Source organism: Thalassophryne amazonica, chromosome 5, assembly GCF_902500255.1.
Source record: "Thalassophryne amazonica chromosome 5, fThaAma1.1, whole genome shotgun sequence".
NCBI classification, from domain to species: Eukaryota; Metazoa; Chordata; class Actinopteri; order Batrachoidiformes; family Batrachoididae; genus Thalassophryne; species Thalassophryne amazonica.
In genome coordinates, this window is record NC_047107.1 from 33,696,276 (window position 1) to 33,715,770 (window position 19,495).

Below are 19,495 nucleotides of genomic sequence, written 5' to 3' on the forward strand. Positions count from 1 at the left end.
TGCACCACTCTGCATTTAATCATTAGTGATTGATCTCTGCTCCCCTCCACAGCATGTCTTTTTCCTGGTTCTCTCCCTCAGCCCCAACCAGTCCCAGCAGAGGACTGCCCCTCCCTGAGCCTGGTTCTGCTGGAGGTTTCTTCCTGTTAAAAGGGAGTTTTTCCTTCCCACTGTCGCCAAGTGCTTGCTCACAGGGGGTCGTTTTGACCATTGGGGTTTTTACGTAATTATTGTATGGCCTTGCCTTACAATATAAAGTGCCTTGGGGCAACTGTTTGTTGTGATTTGGCGCTATATAAATAAAATTGATTGATTGATTGAACACATGAAAAGCAGGACATGCTATATTGTTCAGATATCCTGATGTTCAGGAAGTGATCAGTTTAAAATTTTCCATTACATCACACAATTATTTTCTTAATTAATCTGTTACTAGCTCTAGATTGGGTAGTGCTTATAAAATAGGTAGCTGACATTTTTCAAGGGTGGTAATAAATTGTGCAAAGTTTCTATATGAGTTGGAATGGTGTGTGAGCCCAGAATGTTTTTGGAGCCTTCAACTTTAGACCTCAACAATTTTTAGAAGAATAACTCAACCCTTTTTATTTCCTGTTAATTACGTTTTTTAATGTTAATTTACTGTCTTAATACATTTATAAATTGTTTGGGTTCTTGTTACCATTTACACACACTATTATTATTGTTATTGTTATTATTTTATTTTTGCTTCTATTTTGTCATTTGATTTTTTTAAAAGTGATGGTCTAGTGGTTAAGGTGTTGGGCTTGAGACCAGAAGGTCCTGGGTTCAAATCCCCGCCTGACTGGAAAATCACTAAGGGCCCTTGGGCAAGGTCTTTAATCCCCTATTGCTCCCCGTGTGTAGTGAGCGCCTTGTATGGCAGCACCATATTCATATTCATATTCACCAGGTGAATGTGAGGCATAATTGTAAAGCGCTTTGAGCGTCTGATGCAGATGGAAAAGCGCTATATAAATGCAGTCCAGTCCATTTACCATTCAGAGCTGATATTTTGCTTTCTGAACATCCAAATACAGGTTCAGAATTGGTTTGCACCATGTTACGGTACCCTACTTTGCAATTTTTTTTCACTATGAAAGCATTTGAGCTAGATTAAAAAATTTTTTTTGACATAAAGTCGGTATATCAATATGTTCTACACAAAAAAAATTATGAAGTGACTGAGCACTTGCCTACATGGTCAAATCATAGAGACTGGAGGCCTATTTTTGACATTCTACAATCATGTTCGAATTTCAAGAGTCAATAATTCAAAAACTCTTCAAGTTATGACCAAAATGTTTTACACACACATAACTAGTACCCCAGATATGTGTATTCTACAATATGAAGATTATCCTTTGAGTCCCTTTTTTAGTACAGCTCTTTGAAATTTTGTAATTTTTTGCGAGAATGGACAAACTGCTATTTTTGTGATGCTACAGAATGGAAAAATTAGCTCTGTGTCCAATTTTTGAAATTTACTACTGTATCTGGGGTGCCCAAATAGGGTGTATTCCAAATTTGAGCTACATATCTCCATTGGTAGCAGAGACAATTCCTTTTAAAAATGAAAAAATGCTCAAAATACATTTGCGAGTGTAAAATAGGATTGTGGTTACCCTGATTAAAAAAATGATATCCAAGAAAAGTACTTGGAATTAAGCAGAAATATTAAATAAATACTATAGCACACGTAATTTCTTAGGTTTTTTGTGATTGTTGTCATATATAATATACACTCAACAAAAATATAAACGCAACACTTTTGGTTTTGCTCCCATTTTTTTTCCACATACACAATATCACCATTTCCCTCAAATATTGTTCACAAACCAGTCTAAATCTGTTAGTGAGCACTTCTCCTTTGCTGAGATAATCCATCCCACCTCACAGGTGTGCCATATCAAGATGCTGATTAAACACCATGATTAGTGCACAGGTGTGCCTTAGACTGCCCACAATAAAAGGCCACTCTGAAAGGTGCAGTTTTATCACACAGCACAATGCCACAGATGTCGCAAGATTTGAGGGAGCGTGCAATTGGCATGCTGACAGCAATGTCAACCAGAGCTGTTGCTCGTGTATTGAATGTTCATTTCTCTACCATAAGCCGTCTCCAAAGGCGTTTCAGAGAATTTGGCAGTACATCCAACCAGCCTCACAACCGCAGACCACGTGTAACCACACCAGCCCAGGACCGCCACATCCAGTATGTTCACCTCCAAGATCGTCTGAGACCAGCCACTCGGACAGCTGCTGAAACAATCGGTTTGCATAACCAAAGAATTTCTGCACAAACTGTCAGAAACCGTCTCAGGGAAGCTCATCTGCATGCTCGTCATCCTCATCTGGATCTCGACCTGACTCCAGTTCGTCGTCCTAACCGACTTGAGTGGGCAAATGCTCACATTTGCTGGCGTTTGGCACGTTGGAGAGGTGTTCTCTTCACGGGTGAATCCCGGTTCACACTGTTCAGGGCAGATGGCAGACAGCGTGTGTGGCGTCGTGTGGATGAGCGGTTTTCTGATGTCAATGTTGTGGATCGAATGGTCCATGGTGGCGGTGGGGTTATGGTATGGGCAGGCGTCTGTTATGGACGAAGAACACAGGTGCATTTTATTGATGGCATTTTGAATGCACAGAGATACCGTGACGAGATCCTGAGGCCCATTGTTGTGCCATACATCCAAGAACATCACCAAATGTTGCACCGATTCGCTTTGGAAGCGAGAAAAAGGAACACCTCCATTTCGGCGTGTCAGAGGACAAGTTTGGACATGTCCAGCTCTCCACAATTTCACTGATACTTACTGGACTGGTAAGCATTGAAAGCCGAGATAGACATGTCCAAACTTGTCCTCTGACACTCCGAAACGGAGGTGTTCCTTTGTCTCGCTTCCAAAGCGAATCGGTCGTGACGCGTGAAGCCATCCGCGCGCTTTCCATGACAAAATTCTTGTTAAAAGTGAAATCTGCCGGAAAATGCCTGATGTCCAGCTCTGTGATAACCAGAGAAAGAGCACACGACGGTCTCGTATCCACAGAGCCATCAGCTCAGAAATGGTCCGGTGGCTTGTGCCGTGTCGTCGCAGCTCGGAGCGCGGTGCGCTGAGCGTCCTTAAGGGGGTCCTTAAAGCTGTACTACCAGACCTTATTCTCTGTGAAGCCCGTAAAATTTTCACAGAAAGCCAGATAAATTTTTCGAATAGTTTCCAGGTGCCAGTCTCTAACAGGTTCTGAAAAAATTCGATGGAAAAAAAACCCAAATCATTCCGCCATTTCCAGACAATGAAAATCCGACGATGGGGCGGGACCACTCCTTCCACAAGGCGTGCTCACAGGCGAATGACGTCACCAACAGGCGTGGAAAAACTCACACATGCGCACAAGGGTTCAAGCTTGTCTGACGTGAAAACGTATGAATCAAATCCATATAGTTTAAAAAAAAAAAAAAAAAAAAAGGTACGATTCTTTATGGGCAGACCTTGTGTGTATGTGTGTATATATATATATATATATATATATATATATATATATATATATATATATATATATATATATATAATATGCAGAAATTTCCAAAACCTTTTTCACATTCTCATTATGGGGTATTGTGTGTAGAATTTTGAGGGGAAAATGAATTTTATCCATTTTGGAATAAGGCTGTAAAATGTGGTGCTGTGAATACTTTCTGGGTGCACTGTAAATGCAGGAAACCAGCATGTCTCAGTGAGTGTGGTATTATTTATGGGCTTACTCACCAATTAGAGTTTGTACTGAGATTTAGGGCTATGTTAAAAGCAGTGTGATGACAGACATCCCACAAAAGCATTACTGCCACTATTTTTGAGGTCACAGTCAAGATATAGCCCAGCGCAGATGGCTAATGGACAATTTAATAAAGTAGCTTCCAATATCATCCTTTTGACATCTGTTTTGTGGAGTGGTTGGCGTACTTGGTCATGTTTTCAGGATCCTCCTTCCCAAGACACTGATGGGCATAGACAAGCACCAGATGACAGCTTGGAGTTAACTTGACATACAGTGCCTGCATTTCATACACAACCAAAATAATGATATTAATTGGAGTCATTTATCTCATATCAGAGAGACTTCTCTGGTAGAATTGTCATGGAAGATGAGAGCCATCCATGTTTGTTACTCAATTTAGAGGTACAAAAAAAACAAGTTGTAGGGCATTGTTTTATCTTCTTGAAATCACATATCTTGCAATGGGACATGTGCACATTACAATGACAGTGCTCAAACTATATATTGTGCAGCCCTCCTATGTGATTGCATAGATTCATTGTGATCATGACTTTGAATTTGAATAATTAACAGAATTTTTTTCTTTCTTGTTTGCACAGGCCATGGGTTGTCTACTCTATAAACTATGCTATTTCACACTTCCTTTTGGGGAGAGCCAAGTTGCTATCTGTGATGGCAGTTTTACTATACCAGACAACTCCCGCTATTCCCAGGACATGCACTGTCTTATCAGTATGTAATATTGTTTCTTCGAACATGCACTCTAGCTATTTTTACATGAAGTGTATTAATAATGGGAATGGAATGCATTTGGAATGCAGTCAATCTGATCACTATATCAACACTTACAGTTATACAATGGAAAAAGTAAGTCCTACATAGGTGATTGTAAAGCCACCTTGATGATTTCACGAATTTGATCCCCGCACTGGCACACAATCTGGCGTGCCAGGGAGTAAACTTGTTTTAAACTGTGCGTGAGCTGTGCGCAGCTATGTGCAAGTGTTCAAAGAACATTTTGAAATGTTCAGAATCTCTGGCACGCATTCATTTTGTGAACTAGACGTGAACATTGCGCAATGTCTTTGAAAACACTGTGTGTCACTGCAAGTCAGTGCGTGTCATTACCACAGCGCATCTGAATGATTATGATATGTTACATCCACAATAAACAGAATTTTACAGATACGTTATTTAACTCATGAGAAGGAATGAAAATGCAACTGTTTTACTAAGCCATTACAATATAAATGTAAATAATTACCTTTGAGATGATTCCAAATGTGTTCTCCATCTCATGAAGCACACAAGAGAAGCTAGAGCTGCAGATAATTAGTCTTTGATTCTGGATGGAATGACAGATGGTTTCATCAGCCAAGTTCTGAGAGCAAATGCGTCATCGGCTACGAAATAATTATTTTATATAATGCGGACAAAGCGGATCGCATTGGCACGACAAATTATGTGGCAGTGCATGGGTTAAATTCATGCATGTGTCAAGGTGCCTTAAGGCTCCTGCTGGACAGCATTGAAATCACACCATCCCATTGTGTGCTCGTTACTTTTTTCCCTTTCCCCACATTTGACGAGACTCTTATGGCTCAGAGTCTGCAACAGGTTCTGGCGGTTCATGTATATTGCAGAACAGCTTGGTGTTACATTGATTCTGCTATTGAAATGGTCAATACTTTTTAATGTTTTTTAATTATTATTCTTTGACAGTAACATTGTCTCTTCCCTTGTTCCTTTATGAGGAAAATATTCTTGGATTTCTCAAAGATCCATCCATTCATTTAGGAGTCGCCATGATCGTTTGTATGTCGTGTCCATCGATTTCTATTTACTCAGTAGATTGTGGACCGGGCTGATCCGCTCATTTGCTGGCTGTTGCCAGAGCACCGCCATCTTAGTTAGCATTGAACAACCAGACATAAAGTTTCTGTGAAGGCTCTCAGTTGTTCAGGTGGTTTCCATAGTAGAGAAGCTTGAATCTTCGACTGGACTGGGTTGCTTGACGCGAGGAAGTTTCACTTCTAATCGCAGAAGCTTCCTCAGCTAAAATTCTTGCACTGTCAGACTACCAGAGCAATTCTGACATGGGCAGCAACAAGCTGACAATTTTTTGTCAGCTTGTCGCTGCCCCCAAACGCTGCACAAAACAGAATTTTCAGATCCCTTTAACCCAAGTTCAATTCAGCACATCATAGATTTCTATTTAATCTAATGTCTGACGATGTGGAATAATGCTAAGCAAGATGGAGGCTGCTGGCAACAGCTCACAGCTTAAATGTCAACTGTTGACCATGAGCAGAATGCTGACATGGTGAATAGGCATGAATATTTTCCTGTCTGAGTGGATTATTGAAGGGTTATGCCACCTTTCTCATTCAGATTCAATTCAGTGATTCAGTTCTAATTGACGAGTCAAAAGATAAGATTTCTCTTTGTTTTGTTTTTCTTCTTGTTTTTTAAGATCCCAAAGATTCAACTTTTGTTTGCCTTTTGCAGGATACATGCTGGAACCTGACCCAGATACAAGACCAGACATATATCAAGTATCCTACTTTGCCTTTAAACTTGCCCGAAGAGAGAGTCCAGTCCCAAATGTAAATGTAAGTCACCCTGATGAAAACCAGTGCATGCTGCAATGTTTAGTGCTACTCATACATTTTTGCTACTCATTAGCTATATTAATAAAGGCTTTTACATTTTTTTCTTTGAGGGCCTTGGTTTATTCTCTTTTCCTGTTGTAACTGTGTGTCACCATGGTGAGAGGAGTGGAAGAAATAGAACATTTACTGTGGAGATGGTTTAAACCGTTGGGTTTTTAATAATGAGCAAGTTTCGTTTCAGTTGTCGCATTGCTATACAGAGAAAAACTAATATTGGCTGCCTGTTGTTCCCCATGTTGCTTTTCTAATGTAAAGTGCATCCGGAAATTCACAGCACTTCACTTTTTCCACATTTTTTTATGTTACAGCCTCATCCCGAAATGGATGAAATTAATTTTTTTCCCCTCAAAGTTCTGCACACAATACCCCATAATGACTATGTGAAAGGTTTTGGGGTTTTTTGTTTGTTTGTTTGTTTGTTTGTTTAGATTTTTGTAAATTTATTAAAAATAAAACTAAGGATTAGCATGTACATAAATATTCACACCCCTTGCCAAGAAGCTCAAAATTGTGCTCAGGTGCATCCTGTTTCCACCTTGAATTGTTTCAGCAGCTTAATTGGAGTCTGCCTAGGGCCAATTCAGTTGATTGGACATGATTTGGAAAGACACACACCTCTCTACATATGAGGTCCCACAGTTGATGGTGCATGTCAGAGCACAAACCAAGCATGAAGTCAAAGGAATTGTCTGTAGACCTCTGAGACAGGATTGTCTTGAAGTGCAAATCTGGGGAAGGGTACAAAACCATTTCTGCTGCTTTGAAGGTCCCAATAAGCACAGTGGCCTCCATCATCCATAAGTGGAAGAAGTTCAGATCCTCCAGGCCTCTTTCCTAGAGCTGGCCGCCCGTTCTAACTGAGCAATCGCGGGGAGAAGGGGCTTAGTCAGGGGAAAGTGACCAAGACCCGATGGTCATTCTGATCACAACTCCAGCATTACTCTGTGGAGAGAGGAGAACCTTCAGAAGGACAACCATCTTTACAGCAATCCACCAATTCCAGCCTGGTATGGTAGAGTGCCCAGACGTTAGGCCACCCCTTAGTAAAAGGCATGTGGAAGCCTGCCTGGAGTTTGCCAAAAGGCACCTGAAGGACTCTCAGACCATCAGAAACAAAATTTACTGGCCTCTGTGTGAATACCCGCATCATGTTTGGATGAAACCAGGCACCATCCCTACAGTGAAGCATAGTGGTGGCAGCATCATGTTTTGGGGATGTTTTCTGGCAGCAGGAATTGGGAGACTCGTCAGGATTGAGGAAAAGACGAATGCAGCAATTTACAGAGACATCCTGGATGAAAACCTGCTCCAGAGCACTCGCACACAGCCAAGACATCAAAGGAGTGAATGTCCTTGAGTGGCCCATCCAGAGACCAGACCTGAATCCGATTGAACATCTCTGGAGAGATCTGAAAATGGCTGTGTACCAACGCTCCCCATCCCACCTGATGCTGCAAAGAAGAATGAGCAAAACTGCCCAAAGATAGGTGCACCAAGCTTGTGGCATCATAATCAAGAAGACTGGAGGCTGTAATAGCTGCAAAGGTGCATCAGCAAAGTATTGGGCAAAGAATATGAATACTTATGTACCCATGATTTTTTAATTTTTAATAAATTTACCAAAATTAAAAAAAAAAAAACTTTTTCTGGTTGTCATTATAGGGTGTTGTGAGTAGAATTATAAGTTTACTCCATTTTGGAATAATGCTGTAACATAACAAAATGTGGAAAAAACTGAAGCACTGTGAATACTTTCCGGATGCACAGTATGTACTGCATTACCTCAATACTTGTCATCCTTATGTAGCTAATTATAGACATCACTGCAAAATTGGGCAACAAAGATGTATGCTCTACTAATCTTTGGCATGGAAGCACAGATTAGTAGTGCAGTGTAGAAGTGACAGAATTTAATGCAGCTCCTGTGTTTAACTAACAAACAAACATGCAAATAAAAATTAAATGCCCTCACTTCTGTAGAATTCAGCTCTTCCAGCAAAACTCCCAGAGCCTGTAAGGGCTAGTGAAGCAGTGGCCAAAAAGAGTCAAACCAAAGCCAGGTGAGCCACAAGTCATTTGAGCATTGTCATTTCAAGAATCACTAATGCTGCTAATCGCCACTCCATTCTTTGTGCCAGGCTTACAAGACCCCGTTCCTCGACAACAGAAACCTCAATTGCACCACGGCAGCGGCCCAAGGCTGGCCAGGCACAGGCCTCAGCCAATATCAGGAATCCTATCAATCCAATCAGCTCTTACGCCACGCAAGAGGCCCAAACATGCCCCCTGGAGCATCTCAAGCCATAGGTATAAATAGCTTTGTGGTAAACTGTTAGGCAAATGCACATTTCACACCGGGGCTAAGTAGAGTTTGCGTAATGTGGCGGCATACTGACTGCGCTGAGTTTATACAGCCCTACACTGAGGGGCGCAAAGGGGATGTGAGATGGGCACAAAAAAATGAAACATTTCAGTTTTTTGTTTAAACGTTTTAATTTTTTCTGCGGAGAGCACTGGAAGCAGAAGGTATGAAGTTTTTAAGCAAGTCTGCACAACACTGAGCTATTGTATGCAAGTCTACGCAACACTGCACTACTGTACACCAAGCCTCCACAATTGCACACAACCCTAGGCCAGGGTGAGGAATCCTTTTAGGTTTTTTATCAGTACATATCTGCATTGATAGATTTTATTAATCTGCTGGACTTTGCTGGAACTGAAGCTTCAAAACCGCGGAAGAAGCTTCCACATTCACTAACTCCTCATGGACAGATCACCAGCGTGAGGACATGTCCCCGTCCACTCCTCACGGACGGATCGCGATCGCCGGCTGCAGCTCCACCTTCACCTCCTCAAGTTCTCTCACAATTATGGCACGTTAAATAAAGTCCATTAACTCCTGCTCATAGACCGCTTACCAGCAAGAGGACATGTCCACGTCCATTATAGCTCCTCACAGACTGACCACCAACGAGAGGACATGACCACGTCCACTCCTCATGGATGGATCACGACTGCAGCTCTGCAGTGCTTTCACTCAAGTTCTCTCAGGATTGTGGCACATTAAATAAATTCCATTAACTCCTGGAAATAATGTATTCTGATTTTTTCCAATGTATCAAATCCATCTACAGTGAGGAAATAAGTATTTGAACACCCTGCGATTTTGCAAGTTCTCCCACTTAGAACTCATAGAGGGTCTGAAATTTTCATCTTAGGTGCATGTCCACTGTGAGAGAATAATCTAAAAAAAAAAAAAAAAAAAATCCGGAGGAAATCACAATGTATGATTTTTTTAACTAATTTATTGTATGTTCACCTGCTGCAAATAAGGATTCAACACCTGTGAACATCAATGTTACTATTTGGTACAGTAGCCTTTGTTTGCAATTACAGAGGTCAAAAGTTTCTGTAGTTTTTCACCAGGTTTGCACACACTGAAGCAGGGATTTTGGTCCACTCCCCATACAGATCTTATCAAAATCTTTCAGGTTTGGAGTTTCAGCTCCCAAAGGTTTTTCTATTGAGTTCAGGTCTGGCGACTGGCCAGGCCACTCAGGACCTTGAAATGCTTCTTAACGGAGCCCTCCTTAGTTGCCCTGGCTGTGGTGTTTGGGGTCATTGTCATGCGGAAGACCCAGCCCCATGACCCCATCTTTAATGCCTTTACTGAGGGAAGGAGGTTGTTGGCCCAAAATCTTGCAATACATGACCCCATCCATCCTCCCTTCAATACGGTGCAGTCGTCCTGTCCCCTTTGCAGAAGAGCACCCCCAGAGTATGATGTTTCCACCCCCATGCTTCACGGTCGGGATGGTTTTCTTGGGGTTGTTCTCATCCTCTAAACATGGTAAGTGGAGTTGATCCCAAAAAGCTCTATCTGGTCTCATCTGACCCATGACCTTCTCCCATGCCTCCTCTGGATCATCCAGATGGTCACTGGTGAACTTCAAACTGGCCTGGACAAGTGCTGGCTTGAGCAGGGGGACCTTGCTGCCCTGCAGGATTTTAAACCATGACACCATCATGTGTTAGTAATGTAATGTTTGTGACTGTGGTCCCAGCTCTCTTCAGGTCATTGACCAGGTCCTCCTGTGTAGTTCTGAGCTTTCTCAGAATCATCCTGACCCCACAAAGTGAGATCTTGCATGGAATCCCAGACGGACAGCACAATGCAACTCTACACAGGCCCGGTGTGAAAGGGGCTTAAGGCCAGTACATCTTGGTGCTTGGAATTTGGATTACCATATTTTAAAGAACATAAAACATGTTTTATTTTAATTCTTTTTAGCTCATTTGGATCATCCTGTAACTTATACTGTGGTGCGACTTATGTACCGAAAAATCACAGTTTTGTTATAGTAATATAACAACTATTTAAATTGGCCTTTCCCAGGAATCAAAGTACTAAACAAAACTGCAATAATAAATAATAGCTTCATAATAATAATAATTCGTTTTTATATCAGTTGGAACTGCTGCTGAATTTCTCTATTGTTTTGTAATACCTTTAATGTCCGATGGTTTAGTCTGGCCATTTTTACAACAATGTAATTCTTTTCATACGGCTTTTTGATATCTACAGCTAACAAGACCAAAACAGTGTTTTTTAAAACCCACCATTGTCTTTCTGCATGTTTGAAAAGCTGGAAGAGAGTGATTTCGTTTCAGCAGCATACTGTAGATTGTGTGTGCAACATTCTGATATTCAAATTTCAAGTAAGTTTCATATTGAACACTCCATAAAAAACTATTTTAGCTGTTTTGATTTGCATTATAACCTTTTGGGGCTTTTTTTTTTTTTTTTAAAGAAAATAAGAGACTTTGGTCATATCACCTCAGCCTTGCTTGGCATTGTTTCACTGCTGCTTCTTCTGAGGCCATGCTTTATGGCCCCTTCACACATAGTGCAAAGTTGGACAGCGTTTTGGACGAAAACGGTGAAAACAACGCGAAACAGTTTTGAAATTAGAGCACGAAAACATCGTGCCAACAGGCAGGCGTGCATGAACCTGGTGCGAGAGTTCATGGTCGGTGTCTTTCGAGCAGGAACAGTGTCAGGTGCCAGGTATAAACCAGCTGGTACATGTGGAACCACATTGCGCCGCTTATGTGGTAAAAATAAAAACCAGTGGCACTTAAGTGGTATAAGACAGCTCTCATCCTCTGTCCTGTCAGTTTCAGCTCTTGAAGTCTGGGAGGTGCTACAGAGCTCCTCTGGCCAAAGGTTCTTTCAAAAAACCATGCAGGGCTAGCCAATGTCAGCAAACTTTGTCAGGTCGTCCAGCAGTTAAGGGATAGAATCGTGCACTTTTTACAAAAGCGCCAAACTTTGTCCAGGGACTCTTTAGGTTATATTAAGTCATGTCAAAGCGGGGAGGACATTTGATTTTAGCCCTGTATCCTGCTTTTTTAAAAGGGTGTTTGCATAGTTATAACACAGTGTATATTTTGCTATTCATATGACAGTACGATCATATGGTTATGTAGGGGGCCAGTGATCAAGATTGGACCTTGTTAAGCTGTAGAGAATGGCTACTGCAACCAGTGCAAAGCTATACTGAGCTTATGTGATCATGTATCGTGCGGCGTCATACGTTGTCGTACAATCCTTATACATTAGCAGGGTGGTATGTTTCAAAATGGAAAGAGGTTAAATTGTAACATTATTTACCATTATTTTTTAAGAGTGTAAACTATGTTTAAGTACATTTGTAGCATACTTCTTTTTCTATGCATGAACACAGCTTTCAGTCACTTTAAGTAAATTAATATAGGAGTCATGATTTTATGTTATGGAAGATATAGCATAAGGTAAACTGTTTTTAAATTGTAAACTAAATGGTTATGGCCATAAAACAAAATTGATTTCTTGTAATTAATAAAAAGCATTTCTTTCCGTTCAAACACTGTTGTTATTTTTAGAGTGTAAAATATGTTAGTGCATGAGTAGCATCATCCTTTGCCCTATGCTCGCAAACAGCTATATTGCATAGGTATATTGATATTCACACTGAGTTAGACAATATTTAGTCACTTTCCATCGATTAAAGCTTTTTCCTAAGAGTGTAAGCACACTGAAGTACATTCGAAGCATCCCTACTTAGCCTTAATACATTTTTCTAACCTTCAAATTTATATTATAAACTTAAATAGACATTTGGATAAGAGTTTGTCATGAATTATATGCTGTAGAAGGTGAAAATGGTTATTATCTTAAACCCAAGTTTTTAGAGTGTAGACGTTTATGGATTCACTGTCTCACGATCTTATATACTTCAGGACACTATAAGGTACCTCTGATAAAGTTTTGGCACTTTTGTAAAAAGTGCATGATTCCCCTAAAATTTTGTCCCTTAGCCGCCGGACTAAGGTGACCAGAGATAATATAGTAACATTTTTGAGGACAAAGATGTGCAAGACACCATGCATTTTTGTGAATATTTTCCCTGAAAGTATTAGAATTGTAACTTCTAGGTGCAGCGTGCAGTTCCCCTCAGCAGTCTCCTGCTGCACCCCAGCCAGTGCAGACTGCCAGCATGCAGCAACAGACCGTCTCACAACATCAGCATGTCCTCGTGAAGCAGCAACAAACTTTGTCCTTCTTATGCCCACAGCAGACAATCCAACAGGTGGGCATCCGGGCACAAGAATGAAGACAATTACATTCTGTCATCTCTATAAGTGTTCAGTTTAGACTTTTTACAATGACATAAACTTGAAATACTACTGAAATGAAATGTTTGCTGTTGTGGATTATGTTGAGAATCTGTGCAAAGCAGCCTAGTACAACTGTTCACCAGGCATGATTTAGCCCCACCACCCCCCAACCACCACCATACTGCTTACCTTGTAGTAAAAGGTCTACCTGATATCAGTTTGGAACGTCAGTTGATCACCCTATGCTGATCATGCTGTGGCTTTTGAAAGTATGATGGTATAACTAGCACACCCCAACACTCTGAAATGAATACGGGAAGCGGGCTTGCAACCTGATTACCTAACCTGCTCACCTGTTAAGGTCCCACTGGGCAATCTCCCCGAGTTGCTCCTAATATGTGGTTGAGTGTGTATGTCATTTGCGGTGACATTCTGATTCTTCAATGCCTTGTGACAGGAATAATTTTTGCCTCTTTCCAGCTATACTGGAAAGGGGGTTCTCACAAACAGCACTTAGAACGTGGTCCTCACAACGTGATTAAAAACGTATGTGTGAAGCATCATTGTAAAGCTAGATGAAAATGTACTATATACACGTATGAGGGATGATTGAGAGGTTTTGAGCCTGACCCAGAAAGAGTAGGGAGTGGTTCTTTTTTTTTTTTAAACCGTATTACGACTCCTAAATATTTCTGAGCCAACTTTATTTCCAGGCCTTAACTGAAGGAATGGCTGTATATTAGCAAAAGAAGTTAAAACATTAAATATCTTGGGTTCATGCTGTCTGCAATGAAATACAAGCGAAAGTAAATGTAAGAATCACTGTGGATTTCTTATTTGCATTTTTTTTTCTGATTTTTAGGGTTGTGAACGTAAGCCTTCTCATATTTGAGTTTCCTTTGAATCAACACTGGCATCTGTGTTCATGGTGTCTCTTAGGCTTTTTTTTTTTAATTAATTAATTTTTTTTTAAGTAATGATACCTGCCTGTTCCTGGTTAAAAGAAAGTTTGTAAGCAAGGAACAGCTTTAATATTGAAACGTGTGTCTGCAACATAATTCAAATACTCAAATAATACCCATGCTTAAGTACACTGTAATTCAGAAGACGTGTGAGGAGTGAGGGAGAGAAGGCAATTGACATTTCACTCCTTTGCCTTCTCACTCCTTTTTCTTAAATTTCTATTTCTGTCCTTTTCTTGTATTTTCATTTGGTTTCCTTTGTGTGCTGTTAAAAAGAAAAGATATCACTGTTAATTCTCTGATGATCAATTTCTGTTATCTTCCCTTCTGCATCTCTTCCCTCTAGCTACAGATTGCTGGCCATGGGATTCAAAAGTTGGCTCCTTGACTCCCCCCTCATCACCAAAGATGGCCACTAAGAGTGGTCACAGACGCATCTTGAGCGATGTCACTCACAGTGCTGTGTTTGGAGTTCCAGTCAGCAAGTCCACCCAGCTGTTTCTGGCAGCTGCAGCAGAAGCCAGCCTCAACAAGTCCAAGTGAGCCAAACTGACTCCTTCACCCATCAGAAAATCAGCCATCTTTTCATTGCTGCTCAGGGAACTCGGTACTCTGATAAATGGCTCGTTCACATGAACACGGCTCAAAGAATAAAATGTTCTTTTCCATCTAAAGTTAGGGGATAATCTCTCACTTCACCTTGAAAAGAACACTGTTAATGCATCCGTTTTTGCATAATCCATTATACCATAGCTAAGATAATGTCCCTGATGGAATTTCAGCATGCCTCTTTTGTGTTTATCCCTCTGTGTACTGTAGGTCAGCCAGCACTACTCCTTCTGGCTCCCCGTCTTCCTCCCAGCAGACTGTGTATCATCCCCGTGAAGGTGACCCTCCATCAGCTGCTGTTGAAAAGAACAGCCAGCCCAGCTGGAATCCCTTTTGGAGATGATAACTTCTCTAAACTCACAGCAGAAGAGCTGCTCAACCAAAAACTTTGCAAAGTTTTGCAACAGTAAGACCCATCTCCTACATCGTGCTGCAGCTACTTATTGTTCGCTGTTATTGTTCAGTTCTTATGCAGTTTTTATGATAACTCATTTGAGTTTTAAAATGACAATCATTTACATTACAGAAAAAACAAGGGACTCTTGTTTGGTGTATTTACTATATGAAAACGGTATCAACAGTGAACATAGACCTTTCTGAAATGAAACCAAATCCCTTTCAAGAACTTTGTTTCTGTGTGTATTTGTGAAGTGATGATACACGCATTTATGTAGGACTGGCAACATAAAATATGTTTGTATTATTTTACTGACATGATTGACTCTACTTTTGGCAAAAGTGGGCATCAAACAGTGTCTTTTTCTTTTTTTTTTAAAAAAGAAATGTCAGAGTGCAGCTGAGCAGTGACTGAAGTGCTCATACTATACACAGCAGTGGTGCCTGTTCGTGAACAGTCATATTAATAACTAAATTGTGAAGTGAATAATATCAGAGTCTGTCAAGGAGTCAGTCTTTTGCGTCCAAATTAATTAAATCATTAACTTTTGTATATGGCAAGCCTCTTCACTTGAACTCTCCGTCTTTAGCATATTTCTTCATTTTAAACTAACTGCTGTTCTTTTGTTTGAGTGCAGCAGACACACAAGGAGAGAAGATGTCAGGCTCCAATGACGATCTGCTTCCAGGGTTCCATGGTTCTTCAGGTATGTCACTCCTCATGACTCTCAAATCTTGGTATATTTCTCACATAAAACCTAAGAGTGATATCATTTGTCAAATGTGCTTTTGTCTTGAGGTCTTGCAGTGTTATTCTCATTGGAGAGGGGTAGAATTCAACTGCCGTACTGTACATATTCATGTCATGGATCCATTATATATTTCTCTGTTCTTGTAAAGGTTAGCTTATGACTTGAGCTACTTTTCTTCCATTCTCCACACTTTCACATCCCCCATCTGTTTTTTTTTTTGTTTGTTTGTTTTTTTGTTTTTACTCATGGCATGGCATTAAGATGACAGATCTGATGACATCTTGAGGGCAGGTTCAACATTGACAAGTGTCCCAGAGCCTTTTAATGCCCTCTACCTCTCTGACACACCAGGTAAATCTCTTATCTCACATGAGACGATATTTGAACTACAACTCTACCACACACTGGTCCTCTTGAACAAATATTTTTAAAGCTTGTGAGCGACTTTTTAATTTTTGTTTTCATTGAGGTGGCATTGTGGTTGTCACGCATTCAAATGATTTGCTGGTGACTGCTACTTTTGTGGCTTTGATTTGTAATGTGTCTATCTTGTTGACCTACCAAGCAGCCTCACATTGACTGCATCAGTTTCCATGATTAGAGGCTAAAGCTACAGCTAGATCGCATCTTATTTGCAGGTCTGTGTGTTCACTGTTGCTCGGTAATGTGTGGGACAAATTCACTCATGTTAATTGGATTTTCTTCTCTTACTGCTGGAGGAAACCGCTTGCAAGGTGAAAGTTTTGGATGAGATTGTTAGCTCAAATTGCTGCACACAATCATTAAAATAATAAACCATGTTACGTTTACCCTTATTTCTTTTGGAAATGCATGTCTTGTTCAGCGGCTTTGGTACTCCTTTTTGTTGTTTTTGCTTTTTAAGACCTGACCTGAGAATATTCAGATGTTGAGGGTTTTTACCTCATCTGAGTGCAGTTAATACTGTCAACCCTCTTTAAGAGTTCTCCTTTTATGTCTGTAGGAGTCATTCAAAGAGGATAGGTCAAGGCTCACTATGATGCCATCATCGTCACCAGAATATGTAACATTTTGCAAATGACAATTTTTCAGTCAATACGTTATCCATCCATCCATCCATTTTCTAAACCTGATTATTGCAGTTAAGGATCACATGGGGCTGCAACTTATCCCAGTGGTCTCTGGGTGAGAAGCAGGGCACGCCCTGGACATGCTGCTAGTCTATCGCAGGACCAACACATATAGACACACAAATATATTCACATTCTCACTAGGGGTCGACCGATGTGGATTTTTAAGGGCTGATACTGATTATCAACAATGTTTGGAGACCGATACCAATATTTAAGGCAGATATTTGCCTGCAGTAAAAATTGTAAAAAGGTGTCAAAAATTTAGTATGACACACGTAACACAAAACTTTCTTTAAAGATTTTTTTTGCAGCATATGTTTAATTGACAGAACCTTTCAACATGACCTTTACACAAAAAGTGCAAGGAACTAGAAGTAACATTATTATGAAGTTGAACAAATGAGTAAATACAGCTGACACAGCTCCAGTCTGCACACTACTATATTGTTCTATGCCAGTCTGTGGGACTGTTTGTTATAGGCCCATAGTTCAGAAACCCTTAAGATTTTCCACCTAAAACTTATATATGTAGAGGCACCAACACAATTTTTTTTTTTTTAGCCAAATCTGAGTTGTCACCATGGGACCTCTGGTTGAGTTCTTATGGAATGACCCATACGATAAATCCAATGCTTTAGTGCACAGGACCTGGCTTTGCTCTGATTTTTCCCACTGCTTCAGTAGCAAAGTGCATTGGGACCCACCCCAAATGGGGTTGCACCTGCACAGATATGTTTAGCGTCTGCTGTTGAAATAGATCATTACTGTAAGTCTGATTGGAGTCGGCAGTTCTCAAAAACTGAATGAGCATACAAGACTAGGGAGGGAGGACACCCATGGCAACTTTGAAGGTGCTTGTGGCTATGATGAGAGACTGCATCTTGGCTCAGAAAAGTATGCACCACTCCATTCACTATGACAACCAATGCTGGGAGTAGTATTAACCAAGCTTGGCTTTGACTACATTAAAGGTGGACTTTGGTGTCCCAACCTGCAGAGGATAATCTGAGAAGATGTGCATCAGGGGTTCACAGAACAAGCCATGGGCAAGCCCAAGATATGGTCCTTCTTAGCAGGGTAGTGAAGACTGACTTGGATGGACCGAGAACACTGAGCGTTCTTCAGTCACATTGGTAGAGAGTGGTGGGCACAATCAAGTGCCACTGATATTTTAAAGGTTCCAGGACCCAAAAGATCTGCAAAGAATTTACCATGAAGCAGATTACATTAGAAGCCTCTCTGCGTTTTCCTGATTTTTTTTTTTTTTTTTTTTTTGCCGATTTTGTCTGCTGCTCCTGCACTTCAGGTATAGCAATTGTGATTTTTAATTCCATAGGTTTGCTTTAGTTAGCCATTCAATGATGTGTTCGTGCACTTTGGCCAAACTGCATGCCATCCCCTCTTGCTCAGCTTTAATTGCAGTCTGCTTCTTTTTCGGTTTATTCATGTAAATTTTCTCATCAACTATATTGCTAGCAAGAAAGCAATAGAAATAATTAACTGTTTTTAAGGTCCTAGTTGGGCTAGCAAAAGTTTAGTTACACACAAAAAACAATGGCGATTACCTATACGTATATCATCACTTCGAGAAAGTTGTTTTGTGGTTTATAGCATGTTAGAGCATCAGTGAGAATTAAACGCCAAAAATCTCCAATTTTGAGCAGAAACAGACATCCTGTAAATCATGTTTTATTGCAAAAATAAATTCCGCAAAATGGTATTAAGCTCAGATAGTATATTAGTGTTTTCCATTGTTTTTTGAATTAAATATTTCTGTTAAAAAAAAAAAACCCTTTTCATCGGTATTGACCTTTTTCCCATAGTGAAGTGGGCAAAAAAATCACAACAGCTGTGCCATTATCTGAGTCGACACATTCCTTGCCTAAGACACCCACGCCTCACCCAATTTTGCCCCATTGCAATTTCCTGTAAGTATGAGCTGCAGGAAAAGCATTCAACCTGTGCATGCTCCAGATTTCACCCTTTATCAAAGCTGTAATAATTTTATGTATCTTTTTGTGTTTGAAAATGTGCAGAATTTAAACCAAGGTTTGAGGTTTGCCTGGCACATGAAGCAAATCTGTTAAGATAATTTTGTGCGTCTTTGTCAGCACGGGTTCATAAGCAAGTTGTGAGTACCAGCATGTGAATTCAGGCATTGCACTGTGTAGGGGTGCCGCAATACATGTTTGTATTTGTAACAGTACAGTATGCACGCGACTGTTCAATTCACTTAACTGCATGCAGAATACATGGTACAACTGCACAGTATGATGGACATATGCTTATTGGTTTATGTAAGTCGCTGACATTCCATCTCATTTCCACAGACTGTGTGTCACTCTAGTGCCATGCTCTGTGCAGCAGGCATGGCCAGACCCCTCAGTTTGCTATGTTTCTGGCGTGAAAAGTAGGGTTAAGATTAGTGGTTGTGGTTAACATAGTTTAAAAGGGGACCTCTTTTTGGTATAATTGTGTCATTCTAAGTGTTAAATAAAACTAATTTTTACAGTTATTTTCAAAATTTGCATTTTCTG

The 19,495-nt window shown here is 40.4% G+C and overlaps 1 protein-coding gene across 1 annotated transcript in view; it reads left to right on the plus strand.

Annotated features, from left to right (window-relative positions):
* Window positions 1-19,495, plus strand: part of LOC117509937 (AP2-associated protein kinase 1-like) — a 95,124-nt gene that overhangs the window by 32,405 nt on the left and 43,224 nt on the right. Inside the window, 13 exon segments of the mRNA XM_034169550.1 lie at window positions 4,395-4,527; window positions 6,304-6,407; window positions 8,448-8,527; window positions 8,606-8,681; window positions 8,683-8,739; window positions 8,741-8,774; window positions 12,828-12,840; window positions 12,945-13,099; window positions 14,436-14,628; window positions 14,909-15,026; window positions 15,028-15,104; window positions 15,728-15,801; window positions 16,108-16,197. Coding sequence (XP_034025441.1) covers window positions 4,395-4,527; window positions 6,304-6,407; window positions 8,448-8,527; window positions 8,606-8,681; window positions 8,683-8,739; window positions 8,741-8,774; window positions 12,828-12,840; window positions 12,945-13,099; window positions 14,436-14,628; window positions 14,909-15,026; window positions 15,028-15,104; window positions 15,728-15,801; window positions 16,108-16,197 — 1,204 coding nt within the window.